Source organism: Solea solea, chromosome 13, assembly GCF_958295425.1.
Source record: "Solea solea chromosome 13, fSolSol10.1, whole genome shotgun sequence".
Taxonomy (NCBI): Eukaryota; Metazoa; Chordata; class Actinopteri; order Pleuronectiformes; family Soleidae; genus Solea; species Solea solea.
Genome location: NC_081146.1, coordinates 27,136,829 through 27,155,193, shown reverse-complemented (window position 1 = coordinate 27,155,193; position 18,365 = coordinate 27,136,829). Strand labels below are relative to the sequence as shown.

General features: G+C 41.1%; 1 protein-coding gene across 3 annotated transcripts; it reads left to right on the top strand.

Moving 5' to 3' along the window:
* The first annotated feature begins 1,103 nt into the window (after window positions 1-1,103).
* On the top strand, window positions 1,104-18,365 carry LOC131471426 (myelin-associated glycoprotein-like). 3 transcript variants are annotated; one of them, XM_058647972.1, is made up of 13 exons: window positions 1,104-1,264; window positions 4,998-5,103; window positions 6,931-7,037; window positions 7,769-7,861; window positions 7,987-8,355; window positions 8,656-8,952; window positions 9,865-10,122; window positions 10,420-10,680; window positions 11,620-11,928; window positions 14,640-14,739; window positions 15,320-15,416; window positions 15,682-15,735; window positions 16,053-18,365. In XM_058647972.1, exons 4-13 carry the CDS (start codon window positions 7,792-7,794, stop codon window positions 16,149-16,151), a joined length of 1,914 nt encoding a protein of 637 aa, XP_058503955.1. In that variant the 5' UTR covers window positions 1,104-1,264; window positions 4,998-5,103; window positions 6,931-7,037; window positions 7,769-7,791; the 3' UTR covers window positions 16,152-18,365. The 3 variants fall into 3 exon arrangements, with proteins under 3 accessions (XP_058503955.1, XP_058503956.1, XP_058503957.1); XM_058647973.1 differs by lacking the exon at window positions 15,682-15,735 and having other exon boundaries at window positions 1,105-1,264; XM_058647974.1 differs by lacking the exons at window positions 15,320-15,416; window positions 15,682-15,735 and having other exon boundaries at window positions 1,105-1,264.

Genomic DNA, 18,365 nt, shown 5'->3' with positions numbered 1-18,365 from the left:
ATTATGAGAATAAAGTCGTTTTATGAGAATAAAGTCGTAATATTATGAGGATAAAGTGAGAATTATTATTGAAGCTAAATAAAGATGAGGAGCTTGGAGCACTTCGTGAAGTTGAATTTTGGTTTGGACTTCACAAATAATGAAATACTTGTTTATCATGAGCATCAGGACGCTGGTTTACATCTGCGTTCTGTTGCTACATATTTTTATATATATATATAACAATATGTACAGTATATATATCCACAGCAGACATTACAATATCTTATCATATTCACATTCATGGGTGTACATAGAGCACTTTTCTAGTCTAGATGACGACTCAAAGCTGCTTCACACTACGGTTTTACTATTTGAGTTGTAAGAAGACTCGCTCTAGCACGGAGTTACTGTCGCCCCGGTTACTGTTACTGTCAGTGTGAACATAAAGTGACATTTAAGTTACTACATTATTTTAGGGACTGAAGGGCAACAGGCGACAAAGTGGTCACATGAGAACCATGGTGCATATTTACTGTTGTACATGTCAAACCTCCCTCTGCTGCAACAGTGTTCTGCTTTTGAAATGATCTTAAGCTCAGGAAGATGTGAGATGTGAGATGATTCACTGGTGGCACAGTTCACACACAAGTCCTTCTCAGGTACTGAAGTTTAGCACGTTCATTCATTGTTCACCACTTCATCCTTCATGAAGGTCGCAGTCAATCCCAGAGGTCACAACTTGCATGTGATACATACACTCATTCACACAGACATTTCGTTAGCCTTCTCATCATCCTCATCCTCCTCATCACCAAACTCTCCCTGTGTTTTTGACACGACCCTCAAACACAAACAAACAAAAAGGATGTGGATGTGAACTCCATCAGTTCAAAATGTTCAAATATGTTCTGTTCTGTTCCATCCGGCAGAAACCAACCCGGAGGTGCTGATGGAGATGCCTCAGAGCTCAAAGCCTCACCCGTATTTGTTAGAGCGAGGGCGAACAGTGTGGCCCTTTGTGACCCCCATGTGTATTAATGAATGGCTGTGCCTCTGGGCGGAGTCTTAGGACAATGCTGCTACACTGATAGACTGATTTTCATATGGGAGGGATAATGTGATGGTGATGATGGTGGCAGCAGTCGGGAGGGTGGTTTATTCTCCACCAGTGGGGGTTGGTACAGAGAGTGGCAAGAGTTCTCGTGTGATGCTTTGTGTGTGATTGTCAGAGGGAACGCTCAGGTGGTGAGCGACCGCGGCTCGGACACAACCACCTACACAGGTGAGGGGCTTTTGTCTTTTTCACTAACTAGGACCTGAGATTCCTTTCTTCCATTATACTGTTTATCCTGTAGAGAGATAGATAGAGAGATAGATAGAGAGATAGAGAGATAGATAGATGCTTCAAAGAATGACAATAATCAGACCAGTTATTTCAGTTTAATATTCCAATTTCACTAAAATCAGATGAGGATGGTGATGATGGAAGATCAGTGGTGTACCTACTGTCTTCACTTTGTGTGTGTGTGTGTGTGTGTGTGTGTGTGTGTGTGTGTGTGTGTGTGTGTGTGTGTGTGTGTGTGTGTGTGTGTGTGTGTGTGTGTGTGTGTGTGTGTGTGTGTGTGTGTGTAGCTGAACAGGTGATGGCTCTGTTTGTGGTCATTCAGAAGGGAAACACTCTCATGAGCGCGGAGGCCTGTGGTTTACCATGTGCACAGTTCACTGGGACCTGCCAGAGTCACTGGGACCTGGCAGGTGGAGAAGCAGTTGGTGCTTGGCATGTTTTGTGTTTTGTCATGTTGATGATCAGCCAACTGAATTTCACTCTGCTGTTCTCTGCTCTGCTCACTTCACACTGTGGACCAGTATAAGCACTGCGGCGTGGGGCTCACACCTATGGATGTGGAGAATAACACAAATCACAGTTACCTCAGAAGACCTAAGATAACAAGATGGAGAAACTGTTAGTTCAAAAAAAACATTGATAGAACAGAGAAGGAACCACTGTGTGTGTGTGTGTGTGTGTGTGTGTGTTGGTATAGTCTGAATCTGACTGCTCAGATATTGGCATATGTTTAAATGTGTGTTGCACTGGAGCCATCACAGCCCAGCACACACCGTGTGTAGCACTGGGAGATGTCATGTTGTAAGACCATCTGCTCTTCGCAGTATTGTGAGGGCCTTGTAGCTTGTGGTGAAACAACAGGCACTGCAGGCAAACAGCCTGCAGTGCAAGCTGTGAGCAGGCCTGCTCTGGAAAAACAATTCCTTCAGTTCCTCCCTCGTGCAAAGGGCAACGTTCGGGCTTACAACATTCCCATTCTTTCCCACTCCTCTGTCCAGTAGCAAAGGCAAAGCTCTTGTGCATCATCAGCCACAGACAAGATTCACAATGAAAATGTTGTTCTTGGCACAGTCGACGTCTTGTGTGAGCGATTCAATGATATAAAGTGACTCATACAAGGTGTAATGGCCTCATTTAGCAGAGCTGAATCCCTGAAGCATGGTGTAGCATCACTGATGATGATGATGATGATGATGGTGGGGTTTGATTACATTAGATAATCAATGAAAGATCAGATGATTTCTTCCCTGATTGTAGGCCACGGGCCAAAAGCAAGTTCTGTCATGGAACTACGACAGAACTAAGTGTCTACATTACTGCAGGTAACTCGGTTTTAATTATTATTCTTATCATTATAATTATACAATATACCAACTGCAGTATCAGTGAACACTAGTTTGATACATGGACCTGACTTCCTGCACAGCTCTGCTCTGCATTTACATTATACTTTTTCTACATTTAAGTCTGACGTGTCAAATGAAACCCTTTGGTGAGTCCTTATCACCACTAAGTCTGGCACTTTTAGAACAAAGAAGTCCATTTTTGTCTTCTGATTTGTTTCTGGTTACACCACTTCATTTTATTTTATTTTTTACAAATTTTAATAAATTCCACTGCAAATTGACATCACGTCACCTAAGAGACTGAATAGCTTTATCTTTGAAATCTTCCATTTGTTTTCATTCATTTTAATCCAATTAAAACAGTTAAGAAGAAGTAAAATAAATTAGAGTACAACGAAATTGAAATACAATATTAATAGCCTCCACAAAATATTAGACTTATCTAACCGCAAAATAAAAACTGTAAACAAGTGACATGAAATAAATGATCAATATAATGTAAATAAGGCACTGCACAAAATAAGATATTAAAGAAACCAGACAAATTACAAGTAGGATTTAAATAACTGCATAATTGCAATAATAACTATGTATGTATGTATATATATATATATATATATATATATATATGGGATGAATAAAGTCTTATTTAATCAAGATTATGGAATATTAACTTTAAAATGAATGACGTGCACTTTAACACTTATCTAAAGATTAACACTATAAACACACTTCAGACACCTTGGCTTACAACTATGATTTATAAAGGGGTGACTATTACTAGCAGGGCAAACGTTAACCAGATGTGAAATAGAAGTCACCTTTATGAGTTTCCCTGAGGAATGTAAGGTGGGACTAGTAACCTACGTTACTAGTTTCCATCACAGCTCACCTGCAGTAACATTAACTGACGTTAAAACTAGATATTTATTGATTAGCAAACCATGGTAGGACACCAACCTCAGACATGAATTCAATTCAGTTTTATTTGTAGAGCACCAAATCACAACGTATATTATCTCAAGGCAGTGTGCATAGTGAGGCAAAAACCATACAATATTATTGAGAGAAGAGAAAGCCAACAATTCACACGATGAGCAAACAGTAGGAAACACTCGGCATCTTTTAACTGAAGAAGAAATCTCTGACAGAAGCAAACTCAAACACGTGCAGCAGCTGCCTCGACCGGCTGTGGTCAAAGGAATAATGGGGGACAGAGGAGAGGTGGAGATTATTTGAAAGTATGATTCTGATTATTATAGTTGCTAGAAACGAATGTGCCCCTGGATGGATAGTGCTGCTAACATTTGCCCGATGCTGCCTATGCCACAGGTCACCTCTGGGTTAAAGTTCAGCAGAAAGGATGTTCTTCGTCATTTGTGTAGTAAACTTCCTTTTCAAAATGTAAAAGTCATGCTCTGGCTGGTTTGTCTTATACACTTATACTAGCGTACTTATGATACATATACATACATATATATATATATATATGTATATATATATACATATATATATATATATATCTATCTCCACTTATCTCCAGCTAGTTTATAGAGCGATTCCCTCGAGCTTTTCCATGGCTTCATGATAGTGCCATCACTTGGATGATGTCCAAATGGCTTTTGGATACAGTGACTCACCCTACATGTAACAATGAGGATGGAAAAAAGTTCCCTTTGGTGGGACAAGTTGTCTTTGTGTCTCGCGTATGTAAACTAGGTGGACCTCTGACGAGACATATGCTTGGTATGCTGTGTTCCTCGCCTACAGACATTCCTCTGCAGAGAGAACATTGAATATACACATGACAGAAACATCAACCCTTTTCAATGAAAGTGGTGTCTTTACATTTACACACTTTATTGTGTCTATTGATGTGATATAGACCCTTAAGTTTAAGTAATTTGTCTTCTATGTAGCTTATTCCTCTCTTGTAAGTCGCTTTGGATAAAAGCGTCTGCTAAATGCTTCAATGTAAATGTAAACTTTGCATGTAACACATGACCTTACTCATATTCATGGCTGTGCTGTTGTTGCCCTCATGTTTGCAGGCATCACTGGCATGAAATAGTTGAGCCGGTGATTTGCTGTCTTGAGTCTTGAGATTGAATAATGAGCCGGCTCAGGGTTCAAGGCGTGAAGACAAATGGTGCAGCTTACACAAATGATGGAAGAGAGGGAAGGAATGCTGAGTGGGCCAAACAACTGCTCCAGAAATGCCTCAATGCATATTCAGAGCTGCCCACATGTAAACCAGAACCCACACAAACGCCCTCTCGTCCTTGTCTACTCTTTTTATCTCCCTTCACTATCCTTTCCCACAGAAGCTGACCACTCTAGAATCCAGAACAGCAGCGTTGTCTCAGGGAGAACAGGAGGAGACGTCAGGACTGTGAGATTGCAGGAGCCTGGTGCTGAGGCTGGTATGAGGTAAGTGTTTTGCATGTGCCGTGTGCACACACATGCTCTGTGGCAGCCATTTGTCTGCCCGATCAATGAGGCCATTGTCTTTGGGGTCAGTGGTGGTGGTGGTGGCCGTGTGTGGCTGCTCGGATCTGTTCTGTCCTACTGTACGACTGCCCGGGCACACTCGCCCTGCTATTAGCCTTTTGTTGCAGCGCAGATGTTGGAGGTTGACATGATATCAGAGAGAGTTTGGTCAGTGTGTGGAGTCAAGACATCTCAAACATGTGACCCTTTAAGTTAAGAGCTGTTGCTATAGTAGATCCCACAAAGGGCCTGGGCTCTCCCCATCAGAGCCAGGCTGTAAAGGCTCCTGTCTTTCCCTTAGACCACACCAGCGGGGTGGAGCAGGGACACCTGGTGCATGAGCAACAACCTGTTGTTCTTGCATTGTTGCCCAGCTCTGTACCTGGGAGATGCAACAGTGGTGACTAAAACACTATCAGGGTACAGAACCACGGTATCCAGTGTCAGCATGTCCACAAGTTAGATCATCGACTTTGTCTTCAGCCCATTGTGCAGCTCTCATACCATCATTCTCCCGAGTCAGCTGTAAAAATAAAGCAACTTTCAGACATGGAGATACATTCAAATTTGAAATAAATCCTTTAAAAGGGAAAAACACAAACCAGAGCAAGTTATGAATGTTACTAAAAGCATACGCACATACATTCTGAGCAAATGGCTGGAAAAAAATGTGATTCATTTACTCGGTGTGTAATCTGTGTGTCCTCTCCTTAAAGCAGGTGATCCAGGCAAAAAGGACCAAACCTCAGACCTTCACTGTCTTTTTGTTTTTCTTCCTTATCATCTAACGTAGTTATCAACAGCAACACAGTTACTATGTATTGACTGATGAGTGAAACATGGAGAATTAGAGAATGATGGTTCTGCACCAGACTGCACGGCAGAAATCTTACTTTGATAATGAAGTTCACTTTGTTATTATCACTCTGTGGAGTGAAGTATTGTTTTTGGTGTGTGTGTGTGTGTGTGTGTGTGCTTCCGCACTTGCCTGCACTTGGCATTATGGCCAACAGAGGGCGCCAGATGCTAGTCATTATTTTTGATTGGTCTGTGTGTCAAGACAAGTCAATTTTATTTCTATAGCCCAACATCAAAAAGACAATTTGCCTCAAAGGGCTTTACAGTCTGTACAGCAGCTGGTACCCTCTATCCTTAGACCCTCTATCCTTAGACCCTCTATCCTTAGACCCTCACATTGAATGAGGAAAAACTCCACAAAAACCCTGGAAAAATGGGAGAAAACTGAGGAAGAGCCAGAGAGGAGGGATCTGTCTGTCAGGACGTGCAGTACACAGTAAATATTGCAGCGTTAAATCAACACTTAAAGAGTTCATTTAACACTGTGTGCGAGTGAATTTGGTCCTTATCAGAATTGGTGTTAAATGAACTCTTTCTACTCAATGTGCTGTTGGAATAACTCTGAAAGAGTCACTGAACGTTGACACTGACAGACTCAGGCTCTTCCTTGCATTCATAGACCGATTGCAGCCACATCAGAGTTTTTTTAGTTTTCTAAATTTCCTCAGCCGTGACAACATTATTTAAATTGTGTTTAAGACCCAGTGATACTGACATTCACCTTACTTTCCCTCTGTCAAGGTAGCACCTGCTTCTGTGTGACTTTATTGTCCATGGCTATACATGTGTCTTATATGTGTCCTCTCTGTGTGGACACACCGCTGATGTCACTGCTTGATGATGATGATGATGATGATGATGATGATGATGATGATGATGATGATGATTTCACTTTTTTTTTCTTTACAGAGACAAAGGTTTCCAACCTGCCTGGGTGTGAGAGAACACCCTCTAGTGGAGCTGCTGACAAACTGCCCTGCACAGCCCTTGTTTCGTTTTACCGACAGCATTTTAAGGTGACAATTTACGGTGACACTTAGAGTTTATTGGAATAAAGTCATTTTTTATTTGATTAAAGTTTTTATTTGATTAAATGTGACAAAGATAAAAAAGAGAACAATAAAAATAAGCAGCACGTGTAATGGTATGGAAGACAGTCGGTACTCATGTCATGCTCCCATCAAGACAAAGACTTTCCCTAACAACTCCATTCATTGTGCGTGACTCACAACATGAGTGTGTGCAGTCCAGATCTGTCTCTTACATTTAAGTATAATAATTATCTATAATTCCAAAACGACTCAAAAAGTATGATCAAAATAAATGGTGATGTGATAAAAGTTCACTAAAGTTTTTATGTCTGTTGAAGACATTAATATCTAACAAATACTATTACATCTGTTAAATAAAGGTTCAAGTAACAATTAACAAATCAAAGGCTTTAGTTTGTATATCAGTCTTTACTTTTCTGGAAATGGGGTTTGTAAATAAACAGTGATACAAGGATTTTTGAGATTTAAAATGCTTGCACAAAAAACTGATTTGTGGGTAAATTGAAAAAGAAAATGATCATGTGATTTTCATTCATAATACAGTGTGTTTTAGAGAGGACATTTTCCTCTGTGACTCTTAGACAGAAGGACATTTGAGGACATATTGACTTCATATTCACATCATACGTTCATATAAGCATGAATGTTCTGTAAGAGTCCAGTCACATGTTTGTGATGCATGTACTCACTGACAGAATACCACCTGTTCCAGAGGTCTATGGTCTCGCACCGAGCAGATACCATGTGGTGTTTGGAGCTGCTCTTAACACTGCTGTTGATCATCAATGGTAAACGAAACAAAACAAATCACTCGACTTCATCACAGTTGATACGTTTCCTGATGAAAACGTCTAAAGAGAGTTGTTGTAATCACACGTCACGGTCTGATCTTCACGCTCCGATCTTCCCTCAGATGCCAGTTGCCAGTGGAACGTCTGGGTCCCTCGTGACATCTCGGCCATGACAAACTCCTGCGTGGTCATCCCGTGCACCTTCATGTATCCGTCTGGCATCAGGCCATACCGTGGTATTCACGGTATCTGGTACTTTGGCCAACCCTATCCTCAACTCTTCCCTCCAGTAGTGTTTAAGACACGCACAGACATTGTACACGAGAGCTATAAGGGCCGCACCAAGCTGCTGGGTGACCTGCACCAGAGGAACTGCACTCTGCTGATCAACAACATCGGCCCAGAGCACTCAGGAAGATACTATTTCCGTGCTGACCTCGGTGGAGCCAACATGTATACATATCCAGACTTCTCTGAGCTCAGAGTTCTTGGTAGGATAAATGATCACAATGGCATGAAATGTAGTGATGAGCGAGAATCATTAAATAAATACTGAAACCATGTTGTAGATCAAATAAGCAACGGTTTATCCATCATACATATAATCATTTATTACCAGGTTAGTTTACTTTGACAGGTCAATGTGAAGTTGATTTCATATAAAATACATATGGCTGTGTACGTTAGTATTTACTTTATGTTGCCGTTTGCACTTTTATAAAAGGATTTATCTGTGTATAAAAACTAAAATGCCTCTTTACTAACCTGAGCTTTCTCTTGCTGTTCACTAGATCAGCCCAACATCGACGTTCCAGAGGAGATCGTCAGTGATGAGAGTCTTGAGTTGACGTGTTATGCTCCTGACAATTGCCCTGACATGACGCCTGAGATCCAGTGGATGTACACGGACTACCTGCCTGACCCGGAGCTCTCTACTGACTACCAGGAAGACAGCAACACGGCGGTGCTCTCCAGCACACTCACCTTCACACCCAGACCAATGCACAATGGACAGCTGCTGGGCTGCAGGGTCTTCTACCCTAACACCACACTGGTCTATGAGAGGCTCATCTCTCTAGACATCAAGTGTAAGTAAAAAAACACAACAGAAGCACATCATACTATAGATTACAGTGCAGTTCAATCAATCAATCCGACTTCATTTATATAAACACATGTGTAAAAGTGATGTAAATTGAAATGATCATCAACAAACAAGAGAACAATACAATCCCCTGCTAGCAAAATGTTTAAAGTCTCATAGTTTCTTCATAAAATGTTCAATTTTTATTGTTATAATTTTTAATATGCTGGAGTGAAAATATTAACATTGACAATCATCATCACATCAAACCAGACACACACACACACACACACACACACACACACACACATGCCACACAGTGGCAACAGTCTCGGCTTGTCCCAACTACCAGAACATCAGTACCGACCAGGAACAACATACGTTTCCACTGCAGGAACCTGGATCTAAAAGGAAGTATCAGGTAGAATATGTTGCCATCAAAATGTCCCTGCGTGATGTACTTCAGTGTAACCGCTCATTTTAACAATAATCTGCAGAGACCTTTAATGTCCTTAAAAAGAGTTCCTGGTAATTAAAGTTTCCTTGCACTTTGTTGTGGGAATGCTGGGTAATGTCTGTTAAAAGCTTGTCCACAACTTTCCCAAACTAACTTAGCTAAAGTGCAGAAGGCAAGCGTACAACAAAATCAGGGTGCTGAATATTTCATATTTACAAAAATTATGAGTAGTTGAATTTCAAGCAGACCAAAATAAGGAGAAGGTGTATAGGATAAAAATAAATAGACAAGAAAATCAATAAAGCGCAGTTAGGACTAACACGATCAATAATGTCAACTGCAACATTCCAACACACCAAACTCAAGAATACGTTGTCATATTTTGATAAATGCTGATGTTTCAGCAGAGACGAGGCACTCGTTAAAGAAGCTGACGTGTTTTGTGTTTTGTGCCTCCAGACGCTCCACGCTCTGTGTGGGTCAACGTGTCCTCAGAGGTGATGGAGGGCAGCTCTGTGGTGCTGCACTGTGAGGTGGAGAGTAACCCTCATTCTAGAATCTCATGGATGTTCGGTGACCAGGAGCTGATATGGGACGAGGCATCCAACATCTCACTCTCCCTGGATGATGTGATGCCTGCACAAGAAGGACTCTACACCTGCGTGGGCAACAACGGCTTCGGCATGATGAACACTTCCCTTTATCTGGCTGTCAAGTGTAAGTCTCTGAGACAGAATCAGGGTAGTGTTCCTAATAAAGTGAACGGTGTCAGTGTTGTGTTGCTGAAAGGTAAACGGTAAAAGGTAATCTATACAAGTCTCATTATCCAGGTCAATGATTCAACCTGATTCTATGTCACAGCACATCACCTCATCACCTCATCACCTATCACAACTTTAATAGAAAGAGCTTGGGTTGTTCAGGGCGCTGAGTTCATGAAGCATGATCAAAAAGACATGAGTATACTAACTAATAACGATGGATGATTTCATTTGTTTGCCTCTGTTGACGCAGATCCTCCTCGCGAGCCCGTGGTAAACAACTCTATGACAGTACTAGAGGGCACCACACTCGCCCTGCACTGCAGCACCCAAGGCAGCCCTGCCCCAACCCTCACCTGGCTGAAAGATGGGGAGCTGATAGGCACCATCACTGCTGATGAGCTGTCCGTGCTGCAGATCATCGATATCACGCCGCAGGGGGACGGACAGTACCGCTGCCTGGCAGAGAACGAGCACGGTCGAGCCAGCAGCTCCTTTAACATCACTGTTGAATGTGAGTGCTGCAATGTTCTGTTCTGTATTACTACTCTGTATACAACTATTTGTGTATGAATGCACCAAACATCATCTCCATATTTCATAATGCCCCCTATTATCCCATTATTAATAATAATTACATTACATTATCCAAAGCAACTTACAAGGGAATTGAGTACAACCTGCCAGGAGTGGAGTTGAACTTGTGACCATGAAGTCTTTTGCACACAGTTCTTAACCACTGAGCCACTCCATAATAATATATATTATTCTATTATTTATTATTGTAGCTCAGAAAACAAGATGTTTTGACATGGTGCTCTGAGCTGTTCACAGCCCCTAAAGACCCTTTCATATACATCTCTAAAAAACATGAAAAACCTATGAAGAAAAGAGATGTTTTTACGTGTTTGATTCTTGTGTCCATTGTCACAAAGTGACCAAACCCTGGAAGCTGCTGATATGACCAACATCACTGAATAAATTCAGAACCTTCAGAACCTTCAGGAGTTCAGAGTTTATTTCAAATGTGACAAAGACACTTTGACCCCTTTCTTTGGCCAGGTGTGTCGTAACCGGCTCTAATCGCCTCGCCTCGAATAGTGGTGCTTGTGGAAACGTTACTTAAACAATGCCGTGGTGAAGGCGAGGCGAGTAATGGGAGCCAGTGGAAATACGCCAGATGTTACCATGTCACTCTCATGTGTCTGACATGCATTTCCATAGTAAAGGATATGTTGTATGAATGCAAAAGACACTGCACCTTCATGGCCCCTGAGACAGGTGTCATATTTTTGAATGAGAGCGTCTGTCCATGTCTCAGCCTGGTTCCTATGTGACACTATGTGACACCACTTTGTCACGTCTGTCATATCAACTGAATTTCCCCGTTGTGGGATCAATAAAGTCTAAAAAACCTGAACTATCACTTTAACTCTGTTTCCTCCTTCAACAGACGCCCCAGTTCTTCTGGAGGAGTCCAAGTGTACAGTGATCAGAGAGGGTGTCCAGTGTGTCTGCATGGCCACAGGAAATCCTGAGCCCACCATCGAGTTCTACCTGCCTGACCTCAACATTACCATCAACGAATCAGACAGACGCTACAACTTCTACACACATATAGATGGATACACCTCCACAGGCATGATCAAATTACGGGAGAAGGGAGAGCGAGCTGACAGCGGCGGCCCTGCTGTCAACGTCCACTGTAGCATCTTCAACATGTACGGGCGAGAAAGCGTCCTTCTGGAACTTCAGCAGGAGAGTGAGTAGAAACCAAAACTCGTTTCTTTGTTTCTGTCCTGAGCCTTTCACTGAATGACTTTATTACAATGATATTTTAAATGAAACCTATATATTGTGTATTGATCCGCATCAGAATCAGTATCAGAATACTTTTATTATCCCAAAGGAAATTGTTTTGTTACAGTTGCTCCATATCAGACTCAGAAGTACCAGGTTTTTTTAAAGAGCACACTAGTTGAAAATTAAAAATGAATAATTAAAAATTTAAATAATTAATTACCTGTGTTAAAAAGTTACCTAATCCCCATTTTGCATGTTTTTGGACTGAAGTAGGAAAAACATCCGCAACTTCAATTCAATACAGTTCAATTTACTTTTCGCCAACGTATTTTGTATTTGTATTTGTATTTATTTATTTGCACCATAAAAAAACGACAATACAAAAAACAGAAAATAAAGAAGAATAGTAAGTGCAGGAGAGGTTAAAAAACCCTACATGGGCTTATAAGAAGCACCTCCCCAAGAAATATACACATTCAAAGGATAAATCAACAACAACAACAATAGGAGAAAGCAACAACAAATAACAACAAAAAAGGAAGCAATACAAGTGCCATTTTATAGCAGACACTCAAAGAAGTCAGAAATAAAAACATGGGTATGTATAAATATAAAATGATTGTATTTAACTGAGTGTATAAGCATGTAAAGAGATAATGATCCAATGACAAATATACTGGAAATATACTGGAAAAAAAACTATTAGGAACTTTGATTTAACAGGTAAGCTTTCAGTCTTAACTTAAAAGTATTGAGGGATGAAGATAATTTAACAACATGAAGATGGGAATTCCAAAGTATGGAGCCTCTGTGAGCAAAAGAAAACTGAGTATGAGTAGTGCGGCAAAAAGGGGGATGAAGTTTATCAGTCTGTCTGGTGTTATAAGAATGGACCTGAGAGTTAACTGTAAAGAATTCATGAAAGGATTTGGGCAGCAAGTGGGAAAGTTGAATATATTTATAAGTAAATACACATGATTGAAGTATATTAATATCGTAGACTGACATTATCTGAAGATTCTTAACGTACATCATCTCATCTCTGTAGATAGTAAGGCACAAACCTTTAGAATATTATAGAGAGAAGAGAAACTCAACAGAGCAAACACTGGACAGCGGAGAGAAAAAAACAGAAGAAATCTCTGACTGAACGTCATTATTCTCATAACTGCTTTCATATGACTCCATATCTTCCCTGTATTTATTTGACATTTTAATGACACCGTGTGGCTCATCAGCTGGCATACACGAAAAAGGCTTCTCTGCACTGGCAGAGATGAAGACCAGACACAGGAGCAGGATGGATGCTGAGCCTGACCTGAGACTGAAGCTGTCCTCAATGGAACCAGACCTTACTGATGTGTCTGTGGTTAAAAGAGAAATAATGCAGTTATTTGATTTTCATTTGCTGTGTGTGATTGTGCACGATGCCAGTTCTAGTGTCTAGTGCCAGTTCTAGTGTCTAGTGCCAGTTCTAGTGTTGTGCCTTTGCACACTGTGGCTGACAATGGTCAAAATAAATAAATGATAGGCACGATGGGAATAAACCTGGTTCGCCAGGAGCAACATGGGGTTAAATGTCTTGCCCAAGGACACATTTGTAGGTTAGTGGACCTTCCAGTTGAAAGGCGACTCGCTCCATGTGATAGACTGGTGACCATCTCCAAAAGATTCCAGATTCCGCTCAGCATCACCACAACTCTGCCCAAAACCTTCACCAAGAACGTCAACCCACACATCACCTCCAGAGAATTGCAGACCTCTTTGGCAGCATATGTGTCTACATCAGGCGAAAAATGAAAAGACATGGCATTTATGTTGCTAGAGTTGCTAGAAGAAAGTCTCTGCCAGTTTGAATTTTGCCAGAGAGCACTTTGGACGAACCAGAGGCCTTCTGAAAGTCCACAATCACAGACGCCATGTTTGGAGAAAAGTCAACACTACATATCAAGAAAAGAACCCGCTCCCAATAGTGAACATGGTGGTGGTCTAAGGTCTGGGCCTTAGACTTGGACAACTCCACGTTATCCAGGGAACAAATTCTTGTCCAGAATCTCTTGCCATCAGTCAGGGAGTTGAAGCTGAGACAGAAATGAGTTGTGCAACTAGACAACAACCCCAAGCATTCCAGCAAAACTACCAGTGAATGGCTTAAGAGAAAGAAGATTCACACTCTGGATTGGCCCAGTCAAGGCGGAACCTGTTTTTGATTGACACATGACAACGGAACCTTTTCTGCCTCAGTTCTGTGTGGATTTTGTGATGAAGTCTGTTAACAAACAGCTGCTTGTTGTTGTGTGTTATTGTTATTATCGGCGATATCGGCCATTTTCATTTGTACATATACACTGTATATAAAAACAAAATTATTATGTTTATTTAAGAATGTATGTATAAATAACTGAGCCTGAAATGAGCTTCCCCTGCTTCAAAGACCAGCGTCCGCCACTGTAAAGCATCTACTATTATTCTATTTAATATTATTCTATTATTATTGCTCAAATTTCTTGAGTACTAAATATTGGTGAGTACCAACATGTCTGAAAGATGACGCATGTCTACGAGCGCAGATTTCGCCGACACCTTGAACAATGACTACATTTCTTTTCTTCTCCTTTGCTCATTGATAATATGACTGTTTTTTCTCCTTATGATTGCCTTTGTTTACAGAAAAGTACATGATGGCAGTTATTGTTGGCACTATTGGAGGAGTGGCAGTCATAGCCTTCATCATTGCAGCAGTGAGATATGTTGGTCAGAACAACAAGAAGTAAGTAACATTATCAAACTAACATAAAGGCCAGTATGAGGCAGAAGTTAGTATTTTCTGATATCCAAGGAAACACGTGAGCCTAGTCATCCATTCTAAAACACATTGGTGCTCATTGGACAGGAGTGTATGTGGGATGGATGTCGATGGGAGAACCTTTTCTTCAAAATCATTTCAGTTGATCTCCATGACAACCCTTGGAAATCCTTGGAGGTCTACATAGGTTGCCTTTTGGAGTGGGTTAGCTCGCTGGACTAATCTAATATTTTGCAGGCACAATTCCCTGCCACTGATTCAGCTGCTGTATCCTTGACCTGCTTTGCTAAATACAACATAGGGATGCTTTCTTAACAAGGGTTCTTTATTTTTGCATCAATGTGAATTTGAACTCCCAAATTTGCAAGCTTCCTCCTCCAAATCCCCCTCGAAGAGGGCGTGAGCTCAGCAACTAAACTCATTAAATAACCATGTCACTCACAGCCACAATGGGCCCAGAGCGTTACCATACACAGCTTGTTGTTTTAAAATGGATGCCCAGGCTTGGCATGACCGAGTCTGATTATGTGACTCCGTCCCCCAGAGAGAATGGCAACCCTAGACAGGAAGTGGTCCTGGAGAACCCAGCTTTGTCCTACAGCGCAGTCAAGAAGGACAAACAAAATCTGAGGAAGAAAGTGGTGAGACATGCCGATGTCATTGATTATGATTAATTAATTAATGGAGGTTGGGTTGAATTACCATTCTTAGATGGTTCGGGGGTTGTTTTTTTGTGCAATGATAAACTATGAGACCCCGTTTCAACCTCTGAAAATTAGATCATGAAAGGAATCTCGCCCATAAGCAGTCTAGCTCTAACATAACATTTCCAGACACTGTTTTCTCTTGCTTTCATTGCTTCTCTGCATTTTCTGTCTCTTTTTCTCTCCCCTAACTCTTGCACAGCTTAAGACAGAGCTGTTGGGCTCAAAGTTTAACTCCATTCTAGAGGAGACTACGGTAAGGTACCTAAAGCCACCATTAAGAGTTGCAATTAAAAGCACAAGCCTTAGCAAGGCTTCTCCTGGCATATCTGCTTCTGTGCTCCGTACACTGCCATTTGCTTCCATAAGTACCTTCTGCATGGCCGCCTCATTGCTAACGCAAACTGCCAAACTAACAGGAAACATCTCAGTCCTCTTATCAGTATGTCAACAACTAGCAACCAGTAACAGCTTTCCTTAATGGTGCCTATACCATTAAGGTGTTCTGTCATGTAAGGTGTCACTGTCAGCGTGCCAGTAATCTGTGCCACTGACTGCTCCTTCTATCTGCAGGGAGAAGACGGGGATTATCAACCTGTGGGCTCTATGGCAGGACTGGAGAAGCAAGAAATGAATTATGCTGTTCTGGAGTTTATCAGGGCCAGGCCCTGAGCAGGGGCCTCAGGGAGGGGGAAGATGACAGCAACTGCAAGGAAATCAAAGCCTAATGAATCATAATCCGTCCCTGATCAGTCAGTTTTGGTGGCAAACACGGTGTCACACACACAAACTGTGTGATCACAGCCCCACTCCACCACTGAATTTCACTCTGCATGACGACATCTTCATTCTCATATCTTCAGATTTGTCAGATATAACTTCTCACCTGATGCCAGTGCTCCCCCTCACACTTCCCCTCTTCTACTGGACAGCCCTTTATACGTCACATGATGAAAAATGATTTACATTTGTAGCCTTAGTTGTAATGCATGGGCTCTAAAACAGTATTAACAGGTAGCCATGTTTTATGTTGCTTTTCCCGTGTTTGTCATTGTAATTGTTGCTGTTACTGTCAAATGATCGATATCTGAGCACTTGCATCCATTTCACCACGTGCTGTGATATGACTGTTACTGTGTCTGCTGCCAGTCAAAGCATTGGGGCAAGTAACCATGCTTTTGTCCTCTTGTTTTTATGCATTTCTCTTGAATGAGAGTGAACCCCCCCCCCCCCCTCCTTTTTTTATTTCATCTGAAGAATGTGGGAGATGGAAATAACATGTCTCAGAATCTTGTTTCTACATAATTGTATTTAATACATGCTGTGACTCAGTATCATCTCATAATAAATGAAAAAAGTCACCATCACTCTTGATAATACGGTAATTGAAAAGATCTGCTCACTTCTGAAAACTGTTACAGTTTCTTTTCAGCATTCAAATGTAAAATTCATACAAAATCTATACTTTCACAAGAGAGTGGTCAGTGTGTGTGTGTTTGTGCGTGCGTGCGTGCGTGTGTGTGTGTGTGTGTGTGTGTGTGTGTGTGTGTGTGTGTGTGTGTGTGTTAGAAACAGACAGACATGTGCTCATATATGTGCTGAACATTCCGAGGACATTGATCCTGGGTGTTTGGGACATTTGAGCATCACATGGTGAGCTTGTTTCTCATCAGATGTTTGAATGCTGAATAACCTGCTGCTTTTGCTATTCAAAGACATTAGATTAACCCATGATGTAAGTTCACTAATAGTCTAACTTTGTAATGATAGTGTCAATAATACAGTCTATTATAGTCTAAAATGGTGAATAGTGAATGGTAAAGAGATGTTGCAACAATATCCTAAATATCCTGCACAAGTCTTGAAGTATTCAACTAAAATCCACTTCAGCCTCTCTCACAGACCACTGTCTTAGAACTGTACCCAGTCTTTTTATTCAGGGTAGTAACATTTACATTTGTGTAAATGTCTCTGCGGTCCATACATACAGTACTGTAAGTAAGTATTGAAGATACGTGTCCCACTCTCTAATGCAGTGATGATAATACGTTGCTTTTCTCAGATGTCAGAGGGGAATGATGATGATGATGGTACTACACACAGCTAGTTTGAGCTTTTAAACACAGCACAAGACAGTTGTCTTTGAAAGCCTGACGGACCACTTCTGCCTTTTCTTTATTTTTAGGAATTGTCTCAGCAGCTGTGTCAAATTGATCTGGAGAAACAACATCTCTCACATCTGCTCTCACTGGTGTACACAAGACCTGTGAGAGCATCCTCTGTCCAATTCATTTAGAAATATTCCTGCAGTATTTTATTTTATAATGAATTTATTATTGTAATTCATGATCGAGCTGATGATCCTGGCTGTTTGTCACTTGTTGTCATTGTTTTTTCATGTCTTTTAAAAACCCTGTGATTGCATTTGTACTCTAATGGCTGTTATAAATATGCTCAGGTGAACATAACCGTTACAGCATCAGCAAAGATTTACGTTCACAGATGTGACAACACTAACCCAGAGCCACAAAGGATGTTGTTGAACATTACCTCCCACTGACGAGGGTTGATGTAATTCCCCTTTTGTTCACAGTGTCCTCCCACTGACAGACTTACAGATGTTCTTACTCTTCACCCCTCTGTGTTGTGTCTTGTATATCACTTCACATGTGTTTCTCATAAAAGAGACACACTGCATCATTAACTGAAAAGATAATCCTAAAAAAGACAATGCATCGTTATTTAGTGCTATTAATAACGCCCCACCCATGACAGATGTTGTCAAACATGATTTACTTCACTTTGTTTAACATCAGAAATACCACTTTTTTGCATGCACTGAGGATGATGAAAGAAGTGGACAATAAAATCCCTGAAATACTTTGA